General features: G+C 42.8%; 1 protein-coding gene across 1 annotated transcript in view; it reads left to right on the forward strand.

Annotated features, from left to right (window-relative positions):
* The first annotated feature begins 7,060 nt into the window (after positions 1 to 7,060).
* LOC143808495 (galactose-3-O-sulfotransferase 2-like) overlaps positions 7,061 to 18,729 on the forward strand; it is a 64,134-nt gene continuing 52,465 nt past the window's right edge. Inside the window, exon 1 of the mRNA XM_077291222.1 lies at positions 7,061 to 7,191. Within this exon, the coding sequence (XP_077147337.1) occupies positions 7,166 to 7,191 (26 nt within the window). The 5' untranslated portion in view covers positions 7,061 to 7,165. The remainder of the gene's footprint in view (positions 7,192 to 18,729) is intronic.

Here is an 18,729-nt window from a genome sequence, read left to right on the forward strand (position 1 = left end):
GGCTGACGCAACACAGGGGCAGAAGTAAAACGACGTTTAAGCTCCTGAAAGGCCTCAACAACCGCAGAGGACCAATTCATCACATCAGCGCCCTTCCTCGTCAAATCGGTCAGAGGCTTCACCACACTAGAAAAATTAGCAATAAAGCGGCGATAAAAATTGGCAAAGCCCAAAAATTTCTGAAGGCTCTTTACAGATGTAGGTTGAGTCCAATCATGAATGGCCTGGACTTTAACAGGGTCCATTTCAATAGCCGAGGGAGAAAAAATGAAACCCAAAAAAGAAATCTTCTGAACTCCAAAAAGGCACTTAGACCCCTTCACAAACAACGCATTAGCACGAAGGACCTGAAATACCATCCTAACCTGCCTCACATGAGACTCCCAATCATCGGAGAAAACCAAAATATCATCCAAATACACAATCATGAATTTATCCAGATAATTCCGGAAGATATCATGCATAAAGGACTGAAATACCGATGGAGCATTAGAGAGCCCGAATGGCATCACAAGATATTCAAAATGGCCTTCGGGCGTATTAAATGCTGTTTTCCATTCATCACCTTGTTTAATACGCACGAGATTATACGCCCCTCGAAGGTCGATTTTAGTAAACCAACTGGCACCCTTAATCCGAGCAAACAAATCAGAAAGTAAAGGTAAAGGGTACTGGAATTTGACAGTGATCTTATTGAGAAGGCGATAATCTATACAGGGTCTCAAGGAGCCATCCTTCTTGGCAACAAAAAAAAATCCCGCTCCCAATGGTGACGAAGACGGGAGAATATGCCCCTTCTCCAAGGACTCCTTTACATAACTCCGCATAGCGGCATGCTCTGGCACAGACAGATTGAAAAGTCGGCCCTTAGGGAACTTACAGCCAGGAATCAAATTAATGGCACAATCGCAGTCCCTATGAGGAGGCTGGGAACTGGACTTGGGCTCATCAAATATATCCTGGAAATCCGACAAAAATTCAGGAACTTCAGAAGAAGGGGACAAGGAAATGGACATCAAAGGAATATCACTATGTATCCCCTGACAACCCCAACCAGTTACAGACATAGATCTCCAATCCAGCACTGGATTATGTACCTGTAACCATGGAAAACCCAGCACAACAACATCATGCAAATTATGCAACACCAAAAAGCAAATATTTTTCTGATGTGCTGGAGCCATGTACATGGTTAACTGTGTCCAGTACTGAGATTTATTCTTGGCCAATGGCGTAGCGTCAATCCCCCTTAAGGGAATAGGGCTCTGCAAAGGCTCCAAGGAAAAACCACAGCGCTTGGCAAATTCTAAGTCCATTAAGTTCAGGGCAGCGCCAGAATCCACAAATGCCATAACAGAAAAGGACGACAATGAGCAAATTAGGGTAACAGACAAGAGAAATTTAGGCTGTACAGAACTAATGGTAACAGACGTAGAGACCCTCTTAGTACGCTTAGGGCAATCAGAAATAGCATGAGCAGAATCACCACAGTAAAAACACAGGCCATTCTGACGTCTGAATTTCTGCCTTTCTGCTCTAGTCAAAATCCTATCACATTGCATAGGCTCAGGACTGCTCAGAGGACACTGCCATATGGTGCACCACCTTGCGCTCGCGCAAGCGCCGATCAATCTGAATGGCCAAAGACATTGACTCATTCAGACCAGCAGGCGTAGGAAACCCCACCATAACATCTTTAAGGGCTTCAGAAAGACCCTTTCTAAAAATCGCTGCCAGGGCATACTCATTCCATTTTGTGAGCACAGACCACTTTCTAAATTTCTGGCAGTATACCTCTGCTGCTTCCTGACCCTGACACAGAGCCAGCAAAGTTTTTCTGCCTGATCCACAGAATTAGGCTCGTCATACAGCAATCCGAGCGCTTGAAAAAATGCGTCAATATTAAGCAATGCAGGATTTCGTGGCTCAAGGGAGAATGCCCAGTCCTGCGGGTCGCCACGCAGCAAAGAAATAACAATCTTCACCTGCTGAATGGGGTCACCAGAGGAACGGGGTCTCAGAGCAAAAAACAATCTGCAATTATTTTTAAAGTTCAAAAATTTAGATCTATCCCCAGAAAACAAGTCAGGAATAGGAATTCTAGGCTCTAATACCGGAGTCTGGACAACATAATCTTGGATACTCTGTACCCTTGCAGCGAGTTGATCCACGTGCAAGGACAGACCCTGAACCTCCATATCAGCACCAAAATCCTGAACCACCCAGAGATTAAGGGGAAAAAAAGACAAAACAAGCTGCAAAGGAAAAAAAATGGCTCAGAACTTTCTTTTCCCTCTTTTGAGATGCATTTAACACATTGTGGGCCAGCTGTACTGTTATGACCTGGTGGTTAAGAGGCCACACTGATATGACCTGGTGGCTAAAACGCAACATGGGACGAGCTCTGAGAAGGTGGTATCTCTACTGACCGCAGTCCCTAATCCTAACAACAACACTAGTAATAGCCGTGGGATGTTCCTGACTCTCCCTAGACACCTCTTCCCAGCCTAAGAACTAACTACCCCTAAAGAAGGAAATAGAAAGCTATCTTGCCTCAGAGAAAACCCCAAAAGGAAAGACAGCCTCCCACAAATATTGACTGTGAGTGAAGAGGGAAATGACGTACACAGAAATGAAATCAGATTTCAGCAAAGGAGGCCAATACTAAACTTGATAGACAGAGAGAAAAGGATACTGTGCGGTCAGTATTAAAAAACTACAAAATCCACGCAGAGTTTACAAAAATGAACTCCACACCGACTCACGGTGTGGAGGGGCAAATCTGCTTTCCCAGAGCTTCCAGCTAGCCTGAATATGACATAGTGACAAGCTGGACAAAAAGAGACATATTTGCAGAGCAATGGAGTCCAAGCAAATGGACAAACAAAAACTAGCAAAAACTTATCTTTTGCTGACAAGGACAGGCCATATGAGAAATCCAAGGAGAGAACCAAATCCAACCAAGAACATTGCCAGCTGGCATGAACTAAAGCCCAGAGCAGGTTTAAATAACAAACCCAGGCAAGGCGATTAGTGAAGGCAGCTGCCACAGCTACCTAAAGGAGCAGCAGTTCCACTCGAAACCACCAGAGGGAGCCCAAGGGCAGAACTCACAAAAATACCATTAGCAACCACAGGAGGGAGCTCCAGAATGGAATTCACAACACTCACCACACATCTAGATAAGTTCCTTAAGGGGTTTACTTTCCAATATGATGTCACTTGTGGGGGGTTTCAATGTTTAGGCACATCAGGGGCTCTCCAACGCAACATGGCGTCCCATTTCAATTCCAGTCAATTTTGCATTGAAAAGTCAAACGGCACTCCTTCCCTTCCGAGCTCTCCCATGCGCCCAAACAGTGGTTTACCCCCACATATGGGGTATCAGCGTACTCAGGACAAATTGTACAACAACTTTTGGGGTCCAATTTCTCCTGTTACCCTTGATAAAATAAAACAAATTGGAGCTGAAATAAATTTTGTGTAAATAAAAATGAACATTTAACTTTTTTTCAAACATTCCAAAAATTCCTGTGAAACACCTGAAGGGTTAATAAACTTCTTGAATGTGGTTTTGAGCACCTCGAGGGGTGCAGTTTTTAAAATGGTGTCACACTTGGGTATTTTCTATCATATAGACCCCTCAAAATGACTTCAAATGAGATGCGGTCCCTAAAAAAAATGGTGTTGTAAAAATGAGAAATTGTTGGTCAACTTTTAACCCTTAGAACTCCCTAACAAAAAAAAAATTTTGGTTCCAAAATTGTGCTGATGTAAAGTAGACATGTGGGAAATGTTACTTATTAAGTATTTTGTGTGATATATATCTGTGATTTAAGGGTATAAAAATTCAAAGTTGGAAAATTGCGAAATTTTCTAAATTTTCGCCAAATTTCCGTTTTTTTCACAAATAAACGCAAGTTATATAGAAGAAATTTTACCACTATCATGAAGTACAATATGTCACGAGGAAACAATGTCAGAATTGCCAAGATCCGTTTAAGCGTTCCAGAGTTGTAACCTCATAAAGGGACAGTGGTCAGAATTGTAAAAATTGGCCCGGTCATTAACGTGCAAACCACCCTCGGGGCTTAAGGGGTTAAAAAAAGGTGCAAATGGAAAGATGACTATAGCGATAAAAAAAAAAAATCAAGTCTAACAAAAAAAAATAATGGCAATTAGGGATGGGCGAACCCAAACTGTAAAGATCGGGACCAGTGTTCGGTCACTACCGCAACCCCCGACCTACTGTCTACTTCACCACAATCCTATCAAACCAATTTCCTCATCCAAAGTAAATGAAGAAAAACGAGGTTTTTAGCATTAATTTAAAATATATCTTTTATTAACAATACATAAAATAATAAATATAACAGAAAAACCTCTTCATTAAAACAAAGCTGGGAGCAATCACTCAGTGCGAGAAATACAAAAAATATAGGACATCTTTTGGCAGCTACTTACCTTATGGCACTTTGTCCTTTTGGTTCGTTGTGTTCCTTTCCTTTGGCTGTAGTCGATGAGAATAAAAGAGCTGAAAGAGGAAAATAGAAGAAAAGACAAGATACTGAGAAGAATGGAAAAGTAGTATTAGCAGTATAAATTTACATGATGATGTTTATAGATTAAATATTTTAGAGTTTGTTATATATCTATTGGGTGTTTTATCTAATATACACTAGCTTTTCTGTATATGTTAATTATTGATATATTTATTAATTCATTTACACTTATTATTATTATACTATTTATACACTATTCACTTTATTAGAACATATTGGTCTAGGTTTCATAGATTGCTTACATTAAGGGGATGTGGAGAGAGTTAATGTTTATATTAATAAGTTTCATCAATTTTAGCGCTATTTATTTTTACATGTCTCACTGTTCATTGGTAATTATAGGGTTATATTGATATATTATTGTCATTAATTAATATAAGACTGTTTAAAGTTGGTGCACATATTCATTAGTTAGGTCATTAGTAGGGCCGTTTCATACATATATTATCTCTTTTCCTTCTTTGCCCCTTGTGTTCATTTATCGGCATCTTTTTCTTCCTCCAGCCTCTGTATATGGGCTGCGCATGCGTGAGCTGATGATGTCACGGTGACTTCCTGCTTTGCGCACATAGGAGGGCGAAGCGTGTCACGCTTGCGTTCCAAGCGCAGGGCTACGGAAGTCCCGGTTTTCTGGTGGCGTCATATTGCGGGCGCATGCGCAACTGTCCCTCCATTATACCGACGCTTAAAACAGCTGTGCATTTGACATATATAAGGTAGAGTAGCAGGTGATAGACACTTACGCCCCTTATGTGAGGAAGCCAGTCAGGCGAAACGGCACTGTCGGGGTCGCTGTGGAACACTCCCTGTTGCGAGTTTACATTCATGTAAGTTATACTATTTTGCGTTACTTTTGGGCACTGTCCAGTTTTTACAAGCACAATGCACTTTTTTCCAGCTCTATCTAGCTCAATCTAGGTATTGGGACATTCACACATAGGCTTACACAGCCATGGAACGTGTAGGAGATTTTATGTTTCCACTATAGTCCGTTGATATTATTCATTATTCCCAATCCTTTATTATTCTTATTGGTATAAGTGCTGTGGGTGTGCATATTGGTACAGTTAGCCTTTATAGCTTAATGCTTATTTTTTGTATTTCTCGCACTGAGTGATTGCTCCCAGCTTTGTTTTAATGAAGAGGTTTTTCTGTTATATTTATTATTTTATGTATTGTTAATAAAAGATATATTTTAAATTAATGCTAAAAACCTCGTTTTTCTTCATTTACTTTGGATGAGGAAATTGGTTTGATATGATTATCGTGAGGTATGCACTTTACTATTTATGGGCACTTGATAATATTATTCACCACAATCCTGTAGAATGTAAGCCTGCAAGGGCAGGGTCCTCGCCCCTCTGTATCAGTCTGTCATTGGTAGTTTTGTTTACTGTAAGTGATATTTGTATTTTGATGTAACCCCGTCTCATGTACAGCACCATGGAATTAATGGTATATAAAAATAAATAATAATAATTATAATAAACACGGTCCTGAACACGGGTTTCCATGGGAAACCCGTGTTACAGTTTGGGTCCAGTTCAGGCTGTAAAAAAACCCAGAAAATTAATAATAATCATTAGAATTATACTTACCTGTCTAGCGATGCGTCCTCCCATCCCGCTGTCTCCCGGCCGTATCTGCTTCCGGGGCCGCTCATTACCTTCTGCCGGTATTCACTGCACTCGGCAGTCTGCGGCTTTTTCCCGGCAGTGTTCATGCGGTGGCATCACCTTACAAACACTGCCGGAAAAAGCTGAAGACTGCCGAGTGCAGTGAATACTGCCGGCAGTTAATGAGCGGTCCTGGAAGCAGATGCAGCCGGGAGTCAGCGGGACGGGAGGACGCGTCGCTGGACAGGTAAGTATAATTGTAATGTTTATTATTAATTTTCTGTTTTTTTCTTTTTACAACCCTCCCCTTCGCCCCATGCCATATATGTAAAGTCCGAGTTTGGGGTTTGGATGCAAGTTCGTGTCGTGTCCGGCCCCGAACTCGAACTTTACAAAAAAACTTGGGCAAACCCGCCGATCATGAACATCGTGGGGTTCGCCCATCACTAGAGGCGATACAATAATGAAATGGTTCTATTATGTCTCCTGGAAGAAAAAGAGGAAAAAATAAAACTGAAAAATGGACAGATTTTAAGGTTTACCAATAATGTTCTTGATATTTATTTGACGGATGAAATTTTTCACAAGAATAAAACAGTGCAGTCTGGTTCTGTAAAATGTTTGCACTGTGGGTCTTGTTTCCTTCCAAGAAAGTAAAAAAATGACAGCTTTTCCCTTTCTGTTGCTCTAATACTTGGTATTCATTTTGGGGAAAATGCACTGAATATATTGAATATTCATCCTAACTCTGGTGTAGCACAGTTGGAGACAGTATTGCTCCAGGCTGCAGTTCTCACCTGTACTACTACACTGGTTGGAGCAGGAGGAGTGGTGTGAGCACTGGGGAGGGCACAGCACAGAACAACTTAAAAGCAGCCTGCAGTCAAATATCCAGAGAAGAGAACAGGTAGACAAGTAACACTTGGTTCAGTGATCCCCGATGTGCACTTAGGGTAATACGTGTTCGCTGCTGGCCCTATAAGTGTGATGTTCGTGCTGAGATGGCAGTACTGGTGAGTACACAAACTGGGGGAACAGGAAACATGAGCATCTTGTAAATGGAACTGTGCAGGTTTGGGATAAATATATCTTGAGTTTTGTAGTATTTTATACTATATTACCTTCCTATACTATAGGAAGCAACGTGATAAATGTTACCGAGTCAGCAAATATAAATCTTGTCTTATCTTTTCAAATCTAGCCTAGTTTTTACAGAAAAACAGTCTGTGATCCTTGCCATACGCAAGACAGCTTGGGGCTGATCGCGGGGAGGGTAATACTGCTGGGACCCCCACTAATAATGATTCAAAGGTCCCTTCCCCTGTTTAAATTGATTTGCAGCTACATTGTTAATCTACTTAAAACCTGTTAGACTGATAGATTTAGCCAGGAGCCCTATTTTTTCACGTGAATGGTAGGGGTCTCCCGCTTTTAGAATCATAGGGGTCTCAGAGGTGTGACCTCCAGCGATCAGACATTCATTACATATCCTATGTATAATGTATAGATGATAAGTGGTGATTCTAAGAGTGGCAAGATTTAGAATTTCTGGCTGCAGTTTGCTTACTAGTATCTACTGTATATAAACTGTACGCCAGTGGCTCCTAGCTTTTGTACATCATGGGCTCTTTTATATGAACACTTTGGGTCCTTTTCTCAGAATAATGTCTTAATATCGTTTTTGTCATGTAGAGTGATTTAGCTATTGGGATATGTGAAGATCTGCAGATTTTTCTTTGGGTATGAAAAGTTGTTGCTTCCATCCATAAGTAATGTGGCGCGGGGCGGGAGCCCTGGGCGAGGCACTCATCTTCAGCGTCCCGATACATTACATGAAAGTGTAGGTCCTGGCTAGGTGTGTGGATTTGTGCTGTGGGGGTCTTACACCAGTGCAGGCTACATGTAACCGCTGTTGTGGGCTGACCAGGACCAGATGTTGCACAGTTTAATGAGGGAGACCACTACTCCATAGTATACTCTTTACTGAATGGTAACTTGGTAATGGTTATATACAAGGGATAGCGGATACAAAGTCTTATGGACGCATCCTTTACAGAATGAAGCATTATTCCACACAGCATCCTTCCTCTGTAGTATACTCCAGGGTTTTGAAGGCACACTGTTTCTCCCTACTTCACCACAAGCCAGCTTTAATGCCACAGTCATGAGTCAGAAATTCCCTTTCCTAGGTTAGCCATTCTGTATCATATCTCTTCCACTACTGGCACCTTGGATCTACCGCTCGGGACCCTTCACTAGTCTCCATCTCAGTCCTATTAACTTTTGTTCAAGTGAAAGTCTCAGGGCTAGGTGCCTTCTCCTAGTCTCTGGGAGGCCACTCTGCCTCTTTATTTCCAGTTTTCTTCAGGATCACACTATCCCTTCTTTTTACTCTCTGTTCACTCAGAGTCACTATTTTTCAGCTCTGCTCACATTGCACTCCAAAACTCTCCCAACTAACAGGAAGCAGTCACTTTTTCCTAACCCTAAACTCTCCAACTATTGGCTAGTCCCAAACATTAACTCCTAAGTTACCCTGTCGCCAAATATACACATATACACACGTGGTCAAAATTGTTGGTACCCCTCGTTTAATGACAGAAAAACCCACAATGGTGACAGAAATAACTTGAATCTGACAAAAGTAATAATAAATAAAAGATCTATGAAAATGAACAAATGAAAGTCGGACATTGCTTTTCAACCATGCTTCCCTTTATAGGGTGCACATTAAGCCCCTGTGGCACCAGGACTGTGATCCTATTATAGGAACATTCTATGCCAGTACTAAGACTGCAACCCAATAAGGTCTACCAAATGCTATCTTACTACAGTTATACCTATTCTCTACATGTGAATTCTGATAGGAGTAACTCCTTTACCGAAATTCATAAACATATTGAGGAGCTCATTACTCCAATCCTGTGTATACAATTTTACACCACATTCTATCTTTGACAAGCAGTCGGACTGATGAAGGTCTAGATAAGACCGAAACGTTTACAGACTGCAAAAATAATAAAAAATCCTTTTGCAATGACATACTAAGTTGAGTGCCAAGTACTTTATTTTACGATACATACAAAGGCGCAGGACATTATTCACATTACAATACAACACATAGCGCAATGTGCGTATTCAGGGGTAAGAACGCAATTAAGGACTCAAAGCATGGCAGGCCAAGAGATAACCAGACAGGAAATATATAATAAAAAGATATATCTTTATTCAATAAAATCCAAGAATTGACATAAGAGTGGCACAATGTAATGTGCACGTATAAGGCTACTTTCACACTAGCATTAACTGCAAACCGTCACAAATCGTCTTTTTTCAGAAAAAACAGATGCGTCAAAAAAAGTGAAAAACGTATGCAACGCATACAGGATTTCGACGGATCCGTCGCAAATCCGCTAAACGGTTCCGTCGAAATACTGGATGCGTTGCATACGTTGCATCCGTTTTTACCATCCGTTGCATCCGTTTTACGACGGATCCGTTTTTAAAATGGGAGGCTCCCAAATTTGATTGGCTACTGGAAAATATGGAAAACTATATAGTGACTGTTTTTACAGCCCATCTTTGAGGGCTTTAGTTTAGTGGCAGAGATGGAAGGTGTACTTGGTAGGATTGCGAGTTTGGTAACTGACGTTATATTTGAGACGAATCGCCTGGATATTATAGTGCGGGAGAAGGAGGCGGCAGCAGAAAGACGAAGGATGCTTCTGCAGCAACGGAGACGGAGACGACTCTGGATACATCCGATAAATGAACTGCGGATGACCCGGGGTGTCCAGTCCACTCTGTACCTGGAGTTGCAGCACAACCCAGACAAATTCTACAATTACGTACGGATGAGGATGGAACATTTTGACTATTTGCTTGAAAAACTAGGGGATGTCATCCAAAGGCAGGACACACGGATGAGGCTTGCCATCACACCGGCGGAGCGGCTGATGGTGACCCTGCGGTAAGCCTCTTTTTTTATGTCATTGCTCATATTGAATGTCATATAACATACTGCAGAAAATACTGCGCTGAAACATTGCGTTGCATTTTCTGCAGAATGTTTTTTTTTTTTGTTTGTGGACATTCCACTGCTTTTTTTTATGTCATTGCTCATATTTAATGTTATATTACATGCTGCAGACAATACTGCGCTGACACATTGCGTACCATTTTCTGCTGCATGTAATTTTTGTATTGTTTGAGGCCATTCCACTATTTTACACCTGTTTCATGCAGGTTTTATTGTGCGTCCCGTCCTAAAAAAAAAATTCACAGTGCCATTTATTGAAACTTTACCAGGAAACCAAAAAAATCAAAATGTTGTTGGTCTGTGCAATTTTTTCTAACATTTTTTTTTTCTACAGCTTCCTAGCTATGGGTGAATCTCTGACTTCGCTCCATTACCAATTCCGGCTGGGCATTTCCACTATTTCCGGAATAGTGAAGGAGACATGTCGGGCTATTTGGGACACTTTACAGCCGGAGTATATCCCCCAACCATCCATGGACATCTGGTTGAGAAGTGCAGAACAGTTTGAGCAAATTTGCCATTTCCCAAATTGTGTTGGTGCCGTTGACGGGAAACACATAAGGATTGCGAAACCGGCAGGAACAGGCTCTGAGTACTACAATTACAAGAAATACTTCTCCATCGTACTCATGGCTATAGCAGATGCCAACTACAAGTTCCTTGCTGTGGACATAGGAGCCTATGGCCGGTCCAACGATTCTCAAGTTTTTAAAAACTCTCCAATGGGTCGGTGCCTGTATGGAGAGACCTACGATTTACCGCCAGCCAGACCACTCCCAGGAACAAGTGAACCAGCCATGCAATATGTTTGTGTAGGTGATGAAGCGTTTCAACTCTCGCCGCACCTACTGAAACCATATAGTAGCCGGGACTTAACCCATACCAAACGGGTATTTAATTACCGCCTTACTAGAGCAAGAAGAGTAGTAGAGTGTTCTTTTGGTATATTGACGGCAAAGTGGAGAGTTCTGCTGACGGCAATCAAACTGCAAACCAAAACTGTAGACGAGGTTGTTAAGGCATGTGTGGTGCTCCATAACTTTGTCCTTTCAAAGGAGCCCGTTTCCTTGGATGACGAAGAATTGGAGACAACCTTGTGGGACTACCGCAGCAGCTCTGTTCGCTCCACAGGTTCTGTTACCAGGATGAGGGCCAGTTTGCGGATTATTTTGTGTCACCTGTTGGGCGGATTCCATGGCAAGACATCATTGTGTGACATGTTTTTCATGGTTTTTGTTTATGTAAAAATTGTGTTTCTCCCCCCAAAAAAGTTCCAAAAGCGTGGTTTTCTTGGTAATAAAACCAATATGTTATACCTTTCAAACATCTGGTGTTTATTTTTATTTTACCTTTTTTATTAGTTACCATATTACCTTAATGAATCCACACACACAAAGAGTAGAATTTAAATCAGACCGAATTTTATTTGAACTCTTTTTTTAATTTTTTTTTTCTTTGCAAAAAACATATAGAGATATTTGTTATTTTCAATTTTTTTTTTCTTAACTTTTCAAAATTTTTTATAAAATTTACAAAATTTAACATTTGTACATAATGTTACAAATCTTCAAAGTGTGGGGTTGAGATACGAGGGGAGGAGGGGCTGGAAGGTTGGACCACGTCGATAGGTGGGGAAACCCTACTTGGTTGGGGTGCAGTGGAAGGGGGGGTAAAAGCAGGAGGCTGACCAGAGGGGGGTGGTGTTGGGGTAGGGGGAATACTTAATGGGGAAGAAAAGCTGGGCAAAGAAGAAAACATTGGGGAAGAAATTTGGTTTGGGGGCCGGGATGGGTATTGGGACTGGGTTGGGTATTGGGACTGGGTTGGGTATTGGGGCTGGGTTGTGTATTGGGGCTGGCGTGGGTATTGGGACTGGGTTGGGTAATGGGGGGCATGGTGTGGAAATGGGGCCTGGGGTGGGGCATGGTGTGGAAATGGGGCCTGGGGTGGGGCATGGTGTGGAAATGGGGCCTGGGGTGGGGCCTGGGGTGGAAATGGGGCCTGGGGTGGGGCCTGGGGTGGAAATGTAGTGGATGTGTGGGGAGGTGTGGGGGTAGATTGGGGTTCGTGAAGGGCCTTAAGTAGAGCATTATGGCAGGTATTCATTACCCGCATCTGTTGCTCAAAAGAAAGCTTCTCCATGCTCCTGAGCATGGATTGGAAAAAAAGATTGGCCGGAGACTGACTTACATCTGAATGCAGCCTATCCAAGCGACTGCTGGTTTCATGGCTTGTTTCACTGATGCGTGATTGCACCATGTTGAAACCAGCAGTCACTTTCTCTACCAAAATTTTGAAAGAGCTTTGGAAGGATGCATTCAGATGTAAGAACTGAGGAGCATAGCTCCTTTCCTGACCCCTCTGTCGCTGCCGCCACGAACCTAATGGTGGTCTAGAGGTGGCAGGATCAGAGGGGTGGGGTAAAGGGAACGCTATCTGTTGAGCATCAGATTCGAGTAAGGAAGGCTGCAATAATGCTCCAGTGCTTGGGGCGGATGAAGTGGAGGGGACAGAGGGGTCAGAGGAGGGGTCAGAGGTGTGGGGCCTACCGACGTGGCCCTCGGTGGCGGACTCAGGAGGGATCGCCCCAGAGGGCGCAGAGGAAGATGCAGGCGTCCGGTGGCTGGAGAAGGTGCTGTGAAAGAAAAAACAAAAACAATTAATATATTGATATGAAAAAGCCCTGACTGAAACCAAACTAGTTAGACAGGTTAACATGGTTATTAGTGGGCTGTAGAATACTTACACTCTACTCAGCATGGTTCGCCTCAGGAAGGAGAGGGCAGGTGTTGTGAATTCTGTTCTTGAACTCCCTCCTGTGGTTATGAATGGTACTTCGGCGAGTTCTGTCCATGGACTCCCTCTGGTGGCTGTGAGTGGAGCTGCTGGTTCTGAGGTTCCTTCTCCAGCTGATCTCGTTTAGGCCTTGGCTGGCTGCTCTATTTAACTCCAGTCAGATCGTTACCTGATGCCAGCTGTCAATGTCCTAGTACTGGTTCAGTTTTCTTGGATCTTTCAGATGACCTGTCTGCTTCAGCAAAAGCTAAGTCCCTGCTAGCTTATTTGTTACCATTATGTTTTTGTCCAGCTTGCTATTATGATTTTGTCTTGTTAGCTGGAAGCTCTGGGATGCAGAGTGGCACCACCGCGCCGTGAGTCGGTGCGGTGCTCTCTTTTGCACACTCTGCGTGTTTTTTTGTTAGTTTTTTATGCTCACCGCAAAGATACCTTTTCTATCCTCAGTCTATTTAGTTAAGTCTGGCCTCGTTTGCTAAACCTATTTTCATTCCTGTGTTTGTGACTTCCATCTTAACTCACAGTCAATATATGTGGGGGGCTGCCTATTTCTTTGGGGAATTTCTCTGAGGCAAGGTAGGCTGTATTTTCTCTTTTGGGGTAGTTAGCTCTTAGGCTGTGAAGAGGCGTCTAGGCAGAGTCAGGAACGCTCCACGGCTATTTCTAGTTGTTTTGATAGGATTAGGGGTTGCGGTCAGCAAAGCTCCCACTTCCCAGAGCTCGTCCTGTATTATTAGTTTGCTCATCGGGTCATTTCTAGTGCTCCTAACCACCAGTTCAATCATAACAGGCAGGGCCGTGTTTATATTTGCTCCTCTTCCTTCCTGCTGAGCCACTCGGGGCCTGCATCTCCTCGTTAAATTCCCTCTTAAAGCGATCCCTCAGTGACCGCCACCGCTTCCTAACCTTTCCACCTGTGAAGACAAGAATGAAAAGAAAAAAAAATTGTTAAATACAATACATTACATTCAGCTCAAAACATCACTGAAAAGTGAATACTTACATAGTTTGCTCTGCTGCTGTGGAAGAAGGTCCTCCCACCTCGGAAAGATGTTATGGCATACTTCGTCCCAGAGCCGACGGGTAACACTGCTATCGGCATGCCTGCGGTCAGCCATGTTCCACAGCGGCTCCCGCTCGCGAACCTCCTCAATGAGACAGTCTATATCAATGTTGTCATCAAAGTCTTCGGCGGGAGCACGCTGTGAAGCCTGTGTAAAAAAAAGAAGAAGAAAAACAAAAAAATTAGTACACTGAAACACAAAAGTACCAATAGAATCCCCCCCCCAAAAAAAAAAACTCACTGATGGCCGACCGCGGCGACGATTCCGCCGACTCTGGGAGTGGCTGGGAGAACCTTCACGGTTTGCTGAATGGCCAGCAGCAGCAGGAGACTGAAATAAAGGAAAAAAATTCTCTTTAATGTAGGCATATGTTTTCTGTGTTTAGTTATGTATGAAAATCTGTTTTGTGTATGGTGCAGTGTGATGTGTGAAGCAACTGTTTCACCACTACTTACACTTGGTTCCCCCTCCACTTGCATCTCTCCCCCCGTCTCGCCCCCTTCTGACAGCTCCTCATCTGATTCAGCTTCCTGTTGAAACATAATTTATGCATGTAGTGATCAACAAAAATGTAAATTAAAAAACCAAAAAAAAAAAACAAAACAATTTTTGTGTTAACTTACCGATACACGCTGTTGCTGTGGAGGAGGGCTGTCAGAAGAGGACATTGTGGCGGTGGGAAGGCCGGTGGCTGTGGTCCTGGTGTCTCTGTAAGTTAAAAGACACTTGCAATCTGCTCTACACATTGAAGTAGCAGATTTGGGGTCTTCAAAACTTACTTTTAAAGATGTGAGGATGTGGTCCTGGTGGGCTGGTCCGTGGATGTGGTCCCTGGTGTATCTGTAATAAATATAATGGATTTATAGTTAGACCACCCCCCGAACTAGGTAATGTTTAACGATAAACACCCTGCTAAAATGATGTTAGAAATGTTCATTAAGGTGAACACCAAAACCCCAAAACAGGTGCACGTTATACCATTCATTTCCATGTCCAAAAAAAAATATTTTGAAATGTGAACCCACCATGTAAAAATATATTTACCACATTTTATTTTCAAAAATCACCTCCCCCAAAAAACCTTTAAAGTATAACCTTTATTAAAAAATGAGCCCTCAACCAACTCTGTATTGCATGTGTAACCATTGGTACATACACCAGTTTTAAATTTACCTTTCTGAAATGATACTACGGACATTTTTTTAATAAACATTTTATTATTTTCTTTTTTTTTTTTTACATCACAATTAGGAGCTGAAATGCTCTTTATTTTAAATACAAGTACATCAACTGGGAATGGTTTCAACAGTAATAAAAAAAATCAACACTTTTAAATAGAAAAAAAAAACACATGCTCACACATTCAAACCACAAGCTGCAGACCACTAGACTTTGCAAAAATACATCCGATTTAAAAAAAAAAATAAAAATTTAAGAGAAAAGAAAAAAAACACATTTAAACCACATGCTGCACAGACCACTATACTTAGTAAATACATCAGAAAAAGGCAATTAACCAATTAAGGCATGGACAAATGCACATGCAATCAACAAGACGCACACAAACATGCCTGTAAGCACACAGGCGCAGTCATAATACAAGCATAACACATGAACAGGCATAAGATTGGCAAAGGCATAATAAGGTGCAGGCACATGAAGACATACATACAAAAGCACACAGCCGTACGAAAATACACATATATACACACACACACACACACACACACACACACACAAAAGCACATAAGCTTTATGCAAACACACATATGTACAAAGGCACAAAGGCGGACCCAAACAGAAGACGCATACGCACACACATACACACACACGTAAAAAAGGCTGACAATCCTGTGGCTGGAGCTGCATGTCTTCACAGTGGCTGTCATCAGGGTGGATCTAGACTCTAGCATGGCACTGGCTGTTGCAGGACGATGGCAGGCCTCTGGTTCTCTTCAGGTTTTAAGCTCTTGCTGTAGTCAGTACCTCATAAACACACAAATGCACAGGCACACAGACGCACACAAGAATTGCAATACTCACACTGGCTCTATGGTGGCTGGAGTCTTGTGGCAGGCTGGCTGGAGTCTTGCTGGCAGTCTGGAGTCTTGTGGCAGGCTGGAGTCTTGCTGGCAGTCTGGAGTCTTGTGGCAGTCTGGAGTCTTGCTGGCAGTCTGGAGTCTTGCTGGCAGTCTGGAGTCTTGCTGGCAGTCTGGAGTCTTGTGGCAGTCTGGAGTCTTGTGGCAGTCTGGAGTCTTGTGGCAGTCTGGAGTCTTGCTGGCAGTCTGGAGTCTTGTGGCAGTCTGGAGTCTTGTGGCAGTCTGGAGTCTTGCTGGCAGTCTGGAGTCTTGCTGGCAGGCTTCTCCTCTCTTTGTCTTCTTGCTGGCATATGTGGGGTTGAAGGCCCAGGCCAGGTTTATATAGATTTGGGGGTGTCTGGCCAATTGGCAACAAAATCCTGCTTCTTAGTATGCTCAGTGTAAAAATACGTATTGCAGTGCTGCATTGCGTCATACGACGTGTCCCGACGCATCCGTCGCTCATAGGCTTCCATTGTAGCCAGCGACGCATGCCGCAGGATGCGTCGCGACACGTTTTTTAGGCGGAGACAAAAAATGTTACAATCAACGTTTTTTGCCGACGACGTGTCGCCAAATTTTGACGCATACGTCGTACACGACGTATGACAATCCGTCGCAATGCGTCGCCAATACAAGTCTGTGGTGAAAAAACGCATCCTGCAAGCACTTTTGCAGGATGCGTTTTTTCTGAAAAAAGACGATTTGTGACGGTTTGCAGTTAACGCTAGTGTGAAAGTAGCCTAAAGCTACAAACATATGGCATAAAAAAGAAAATATACAATTTTTCACTGTGTATATTAAAAAACAATTTTATAAGTGGCGGATTAAAGGTATAGTGTGATGATATATGGTAAATACAAATTAATCTACTATATAATTGTCTAAGGATCACTTCCGTCTTTCTGTCTGTCTTTCTGTCTGTCACGGAAATCCCAAGTCGTTGATTGGTCGCGGCAAAACGGCCACGACCAATCAGCGACGGGCACAGTCCTGCCGCGAAATGGCTGCTCCCTACTCCCCTGCCGTCAGTGCCCCGTCCATACTCCCCTCCAGTCAGCGCTCACACAGGGTTAATGGCAGCGTTAATGGACCGCGTTATGCCGCGGTGTAACGCACTCCATTAATGCTGCTATTAACCCTGTGTGACCAACTTTTTACTATCGATGATGCCTATGTGGCATTAATAGTAAAAAGATCTAATGTTAAAAATAATTTAAAAAATAAAAAATAGTTATATACTCACCCTCCGTCGGCCCCCTGGATCCAGAACAGGCCTTTCCCGCTCCTCGCGACGCTCCGGTGACCTCTCCATGCATTACGATCTCACGAGATGATGACGTAGCGGTCTCACGAGACCGCTACGTCATCATCTCGCGAGACCGGAATGCACTCTTGGGACTGGAGAGTCACGAGGAGCATCGGTAAACGCCTCGCCTGGATCCGGGGGGGCCAACGGAGGGTGAGTATATAACTATTTTGTATTTTAATTCTTTTTTCAACAGGGATATGGTGCCCACATTGCTATATACTACGTGGGCTGTGTTAGATACTGTGTGAGCTGTGTTATTTACTACATCTCTGTGCTATATACTATGTGGGCTGTGTTATATACTAAGTCTCAGTGCTATATACTACGTGGCTATGGTATATATTACGTGGCTGGGCAATATACTACATCGCTGTGCTCTATACTACGTGCCCTGTGTAATATACTGCATGGGCAGTGTTATATACTACGTGGCTGTGCTATATACTACATGGCTGTGCAATATATTAGGTGGCTGGGCAATATACTATGTGTCTGTGCTATATACTTCGTGTCTGTGCTATATACTACGTGGCTGGGCAATATACTATGTGTCTGTGCTATATACTACGTGTCTGTGCTATATACTATGTGTCTGTGCTATATACTACGTGGCTGGGCAATATACTATGTGGCTGAGCAATATACTACGTGTCTATGCTATTTACTACGTGAGCTGTGCTATATACTACGTGGCTTGGCAATATACTATGTGTCTGTGCTATCTACTACGTGGGTTGTGCTATATACTATGTGGCTGGGCAATATACTACGTGGCTGTGCTATATACTAAGTGGCTGTGTTCTATACTACGTGGGCTGTGTTATATACTACATGGGCTGTGTTATATACTACGTTGGCAGTGTTATATACTACGTGGCTGTGCTATATACTACATGGCTGTGCAATATATTACATGGCTGGGCAATATACTACGTGTCTGTGCTATATTCTACGTGTCTGTGCTATATACTACGTGGGTTGTGCTATATACTATGTGGCTGGGCAATATACTACGTGGCTGTGCTATATACTAAGTGGCTGTGTTCTATACTACGTGGGCTGTGTTCTATACTACGTGGGCTGTGTTCTATACTACGTGGGCTGTGTTATATACTACGTTGGCAGTGTTATATACTACGTGGCTGTGCTATATACTTCATGGCTGTGCAATATATTACATGGCTGGGCAATATACTACGTGTCTGTGCTATATTCTACGTGTCTGTGCTATATACTATGTGGCTGGGCAATATACTATGTGG

This window comes from Ranitomeya variabilis, chromosome 2 (assembly GCF_051348905.1).
Source record: "Ranitomeya variabilis isolate aRanVar5 chromosome 2, aRanVar5.hap1, whole genome shotgun sequence".
NCBI lineage: Eukaryota > Metazoa > Chordata > Amphibia > Anura > Dendrobatidae > Ranitomeya > Ranitomeya variabilis.